Source organism: Tyto alba, unplaced genomic scaffold (assembly GCF_018691265.1).
Source record: "Tyto alba isolate M040663 unplaced genomic scaffold, T.alba_DEE_v4.0 Super-Scaffold_42, whole genome shotgun sequence".
In the NCBI taxonomy this organism is placed as follows: Eukaryota; Metazoa; Chordata; class Aves; order Strigiformes; family Tytonidae; genus Tyto; species Tyto alba.
In genome coordinates this window covers 13,206,645-13,212,704 of record NW_024881318.1, presented here as the reverse complement: position 1 = coordinate 13,212,704, position 6,060 = coordinate 13,206,645, and the positions used below count along the sequence as shown (strand labels likewise).

Genomic DNA, 6,060 nt, shown 5'->3' with positions numbered 1-6,060 from the left:
CGTGCTTTGGGACTGTTTGCAGGCACTGAAGAAGAGGAGGCTGCTCTCGGCTTTCCTCAGGCACTCCAAAAGTTCCATCTGGGCCCTGGCTGTCCCCACTGGCCCCGGGGTCCCCCTTTCCAGGTGGCACTGATGGCCAGGACAGGGACAGAATAGATGTTTGTGGCTATGGCAGTGCAAGAAATGGAGTATGTGAAACTCATTAGGAGCCTGCCTTGTCCCACGCCACTCCTTTTGCCCCACACAGTTTTTCCTGCTCTTTCTGTTGTTACTGTACAAAGCACAGCCTGCCTTGTGCCACCCAGACATCACTAGCACTGGCCAACACGTGCGGCTTGGCTTGAGGAATGAGAGGAACTTTGATTTACTCTTTTTGCAATAAAAGACATTTTCCCGATGCTTTTCCTTTGTCTTCTCCCTTGGGTGTGAGCAGCATCCATACACTTGGCTGAGGCTCACATATGGGGGTGAAGCTGATGCTGGCTGGAGGTTGGCAGCTTGCAGCATTTACAGCCTTGCAGCAAAACCTCAATAACGCAGAAGTCCTCATTGAAATCAGTGGGTTTGGATTTGGTTTGCATCCTCCCAAGACCTGGTGCTGTGTGCAGGGATGGTGTGTGAGGCTCGCCAAGGAGCTGGGGACAGTGAGTGGGGTTTGCTCTGTGCTGTGTCCCAGCTAAGTGGCAGTGCTTGAAAACACATCCATAGCTGTGTATGGCATGGGGAGGGGTGTTAATGGCAAAGTCCAAACCCCAGTGGAGCAACTGCAAAAGCCCAGTTCGTTCCAAACCAGATTTCAAAGAGTTGCCTATGAGTGACAGCAGAGCAGTGGCTGCTGATCCATGAGATTCTGGCCAGGAGTGTGCCCTTCCCTACCTGAAATCCCAGCTTTTATTAAAAGCAAGAAAAAAATGACAGGCAGCCTAAGGCCAGGGAGGACTGTGGTGAAAGGACAAGCTGACAGCAGCAGAGTCCTTCTGGGCACATAGCCAGGCTGGCAGCCTCAGGAAAAAAACAACCTCCTCAATCGCAGCTTGGCTGGAGCCAGGCAGGAGCTGCCAAGCCTGCAGATCCCTCACGCCAGGAGCACCATAAAGATGGTCTGAGCTGATGTGAAACCCCAGAGTTTAAGCAGAGGAAAGTAGAGATCTTTACTGATTTTATTATTCTTTTGTGCCAAAAGGGCTGTCTGGTTTTTATCTCAGTGATCATATAAAACAATAAACTCCTCATCACTAGCGAAAAAACAGGCAGCCTGGGGTGAGCAATGGCCCCGTGTCACCAGCACCTCCAGCAACCAGTTCTTGTTTGGCACTGGGAGTGCAAAAAGCCAACCAGGACTGAAGCTTAGCAAGGCAAACAAAATGTCCCTCTGGCAGAGCACAGCCCTGGCACAGCAGGAGGGTGCGGAGAGGCGGCCGCGGTGCTACCTGCTCGCAGGATGCCTCCAGCATCACTCCCTGTGGCTCCCTACAGCTCAGCTGGGCAGCTGGGAGAGGCACTGGGGGAAAGATTGGAAAAAGATGGGGATTTGTGGGAGAGATTTTCTGCAGTCAGATGGGATCAGGCAGCTCATATCGTCCCAAGTTCGCAGAAAGTCTCGGTGATGCTTTCTTCTCCCCACCCCAGCCTGTGATGCGAGTGGACGGCAGAGCCGTGCATGTGCATATAGAGCACACTGATTATAGAGGCAGAGGTGCTGTATGAGGGGGCTGGAGCCTGGCTCTTCCACCTCTCCCCAGCACTGTGGGCATCAGCTTTTCAGAAAGCTTTTTTCTTGATGCAACAACAGCCAGAGGAATTTTTCTGGGGCTCCCTGGGGCCCTCTGGTTGCTGAAGCCCAGCTGTCAGGGATCCCTCAGGACTTCAAAGCAGCAAGGGAGAGAAAGCTTTCAGAAACACTTTCTCCTCCTTAGGGGTGATATAAAGCCCATGGTAAGGACAGAGAGATAGTCTGTTAACCCTGAACACCACTACCAGACCTAGCACTGCTTTCCCTTTCACATCCCTGAGTTAAAGCAGGGTTTTCCCTCTCCATTAGCACACCAGCAATAGCATTACTGTGACTCTAGCTGCTTTCAGGGGCATTTAGAAGATGTTCTGGCTCATCCCACTTGGCATTGCTCTTGTGCAACCATGACCATGCAGGGTCCTTGTGGTGTAACAGACCCACTAATGGGCAAAGGGAGTCTGAGCCGGTTTTGGGGCTGCTTCACCTGAGCACCAAACCAGCTCTGGAGAGAGTCTGATGCTCTCCAGCTCCTGTTTACTTTTTTATATGGGCCAGCTCTGGGACAAACCTGTAAAGAAAGGAACTTTCTCCTGTCTTAGGGCCACACACAGCTTTTCCTTGCAGGTGCCTACTAGCAGCACACTGGCGTCAGCAAAGAAATCAACTTCTCATTTCGGTGCATTGCTGCCAATGGCATATGGCAGCCCAGAGACCCCAGGAGTCTCCTAAGCTGCTCAGTCATGTCACCTTTAAACTGTTCTTTGTTTAAAAACAAGGCATATTGGACCAAGGGTGGAGAGCATTTCATAGCCAGTCAGCCCACCCCAAGCCTGCAGGTGCTGCTGAGACACCTTCACGCGGAAGAAGTCACCTCCATGGGCAGAAGGATACCAGCTCATGGACAAAGATGTCCCTCAACACAGCTGGTGGCATGGGAGAACATTGTCCATGGGGAAACTGAGGCACTCAGGCACTTGGGCTGGTTTGTTAATTACCTGAACTCTCTCAGAAGGATGATGGCTGAGTCGTCTCCTGAGACCTGACAGATTGCAACCTTTGGCTCGAAATGTGGTCCCAAAACACACATGGATCCTATTAGGTCCTAACCCAAGCATGACTTGCTGCTAGGTTTTAATCTTGACGGCCATGAGATTTCATCACACTCCTCCATCAGCACGCATCTGATGTGCAGGCTGAAAATTGAGTGCCTTTCTCTTCAGCATAATCACAGGCTGCTTTTTGTAAGAAAAGTATTCTGCTGCAACTGCCTTCTTCAATAAGTAAATGAAATTATAATATCTCAAGGGATCAGCTGTAAAACTCGGTAAGAAAGGAGTCAATGTAATTTCCTTTATAAACAAGAAGCGTGCATAACATTACTTGCTGGAAAAATATTACAAGCAGGGATTGTGTTTCTATACATTGCATTTGTCATACTGCAATAACAAAGACAGCCAGCCAATAGATTTTAATAAGCTAATACACAGCATTGCCACACAAAACAGATTTCACAGTGTTTTCTTCAAATTCCATACTGAAGTATTCCTACTTTAAAAACTATCAAAATTTCCAGGTCATTAAAGTCATTGGTTCATTAACCCCTGAGATGATTACACAGATGACAGGGGAGCATCTTAGGAAACCCGGAGGAAATAGGCAACTTCATCCAGGTCAACAGGGTAGTCCGTGAGCAGCACCGGGGTCTTCTCAAACAACTCCCCCTTGTAGCTGCGCCACTTGCCCGCTGGCAGGTAGACATCACGCTCCTGCTTGCCCATCTCCAGGACGGGTGCCACCATGAGGGTGTCCCCAATGAGGAACTGGGAGTCGATCCTGTGAGTGGCCTCGTCACGGGGTGAGATCCACCAGATGGGACGGATGATGGGGTCACCCGTGTCGGTGACCTCCCCAGCCAGCTCCAGCAGCAGTGGGGCCACCAGTGACTCGTGGAGCTCCGTGAACTTCTGCGCAATCTCCACCACCTCCCTGTCGTAGAGCCAGGGCGGGATGGAGAACTGCATGGAGGGCATGAAGGCCGACAGCTCCAGCCACCGCACGTACAGCTCCCGATCAGGAATCTCCACTGCCCCGTCTGTCTTGTTGGGAAGGAAGTTTCCTCCAATCATATCTGGCAGTACAAACGGGTAGCCCAGCATGCTGATGGTGAGCACTGTGGGGATGAGGGACTTGAGGCCGAGCTCGTAGCCCCAGACAGAGTCACGGTCAATGATGCGGAAGAAGCAGGAGATGTTCTGTGACTGATAGCCCACCCGCACCTCGGCCAGCTCGTAGAAGGGGATGGCCATCTCCGTGTAGCGTCGTGACCAGATGCTGGGGTCCGAGAGCGGGCGGAAGGTGCTGAACTGCTTGGGCAGGTAGCTGGTCTCACCCGCATCAAACTTGAAGGATGAGATGCCGTACTTGTGTCGGAGCTGGCGCAGGTGGCTCTGGAACCAGTCCCGGGCTGCTGGGTTGGTGAAGTCCAGGATGGCCCCGATGCCGTTCCACCACTCCACCATGGCTGGCAGCCGCCCCGACGGCTCCTTGATGAAAAGCTGACGCTCGATTCCTACCCCAAAATTGGAAGAATTTCTGTGTATAAAGGGATGAATCCACAGGGTGACCTTAAACCCATCTTCCCTCAGTTTTGCAAACATCTCCGTCACATTGGGGAACTTGATGGGGTCAAAGTCAAAGTCTCCATAGGCTTGTGTGTACATGTCATCAATTTCAATATGGCTACAGTTAAAATGGTACTTCTTAATCTTTTCGGCAAATCGCAAGAGTTTATCCTGGTCGATGTCGTTCTTGTAAAGGGCCCAGGTGGACCAGATAGGGTATCGGAAGGCGTTCTCGGCAGGGATCTTGGAGGGCTTGTTGAAGTACCGGCGCACCATGTACTTGTGGATGGAGGTGATGTCGGAGCCCACGCAGACCCGGTAGCTGAGCTCGGGGAAGGGCTGCTGCCCTGGCGGTGGCTTGTAGGGCGAGTCCTTGTAGCGGGCCTGGAAGAAGAGGGTGCGCTCGGTGGCGTTGAAGCCCAGGTGGAAGGGCACGGAGTCATTGATCTTGATGGCCGCCGCCTTGGAGGAGAGCCAGTAGCGCTCAAGGATGCCACCGAAGCTGTCGCGGAAGGAGTAGACGTCGCTGGTCACGTAGGGCACGGGCTCCTGGTAGCCGGCCAGGCGGATGGGCCAGTGCTGGGTGCTCATCTCCGAGCCCCCGTACCAGTGGGCATCTTCCCAGAACATGGTGTGCTCCACCGCCGGGCCGGCCGCCAGCTCCTCCCAGCGCACGCGGTAGCACATCACCGTGTCCTTGGGCTTCACCGTCTGGATGAAGAAGTTGAGCGGCCCCCGGCCCGACCGCGTGCAGCTCAGGATCTCACCCTCCTTGGAGCACGACTCCAGGTCGAGGCGGCCCGAGCGGAACGCCAGACGGAAGACCACCTCCCCGTGCTGGTTCCTGATGACGAAGCCGTCTGCCCGCAGGTCCATCAGCTCCGTCTTGAGCCGCTCCGCCTTCCGCAGGGACACCGTGTAGTAGCACCAGGCCACCACCGCAGCAATGAACAGGATGAGGCCCAGCAAGATGGCCCCGAGCATGGGCCGCAGCTCCTTGGAGGGCTTCTGCTTCACTTGCATGACGTTTCCAGGCAAATGCGTTTCTTTGGCGTACCCTTGCTGAGTGTTTCCATGTCTTCCTGCACGGTAGGTAATCAGACTGTCCATGATGCCTTCGAAGCATCAGAACCCCGTTAGACACTTTGCCGCTGAATTTTTTTCTCCAGCTGGTGAACAGAAAACCCAGGATGCTCTGCGAAGATGCTCACAGTCTCCAAAGCCTAGCCACTCACACCTGCAGCGTTATTTCATGAAACAGAGAGCTATAAACACCAAAAAAAACAATTAAATCTTGTAGCTCTTCTCTTCCCATCTGCAGCCTAGCAGCTTCCCTGGCCCGGCAGCTCTGACTTGCTCTGCTCTGTGCGGCAGCAGCCTGTTCACTGACAGCTGGGCTGAGCTTTTTCTGATCAGGGCTGTGCCAGTTTTCCCGTGACCCCTCTCTTGGCTGCAGCCTTGCTGCTCCCCGCAGAGCAAGGGCAAAGGGATGAAAGTCAGGCTGGAGCCTGGAGGGGAATGGGGCCAGGGAAAGGGGCTGGTACCTCAGCATACAGTCCGTTCATCACAAGCTGCTCTGTTCTTACATTAATTATACACCCTGCTGGATTTCCCCACCTGTCCACAACTTCTCTGCATTAAAGGCAGGCAGAGAAATGTTGTGCTGAAGTGCCCAGCCTCTGCCCACATTTCCCTACCACCCCCCAG

At 53.3% G+C, this 6,060-nt stretch overlaps 1 protein-coding gene across 1 annotated transcript; it reads right to left on the bottom strand.

Annotated features, from left to right (window-relative positions):
• Positions 1-3,040: 3,040 nt before the first annotated feature.
• On the bottom strand, positions 3,041-5,734 carry LOC116960487 (myogenesis-regulating glycosidase-like). The gene has a single exon (XM_032988044.2). It carries the CDS (start codon positions 5,461-5,463, stop codon positions 3,367-3,369), a length of 2,097 nt encoding a protein of 698 aa, XP_032843935.2. The 5' UTR covers positions 5,464-5,734; the 3' UTR covers positions 3,041-3,366.
• Between the last annotated feature and the right edge of the window lie 326 nt (positions 5,735-6,060).

Excerpts from the sequence above, each read along its gene's own strand:
- LOC116960487 (XM_032988044.2), bottom strand. The coding sequence starts at position 5,463 with ATGGACAGTCTGATTACCTACCGTGCAGGAAGACATGGAAACACTCAG.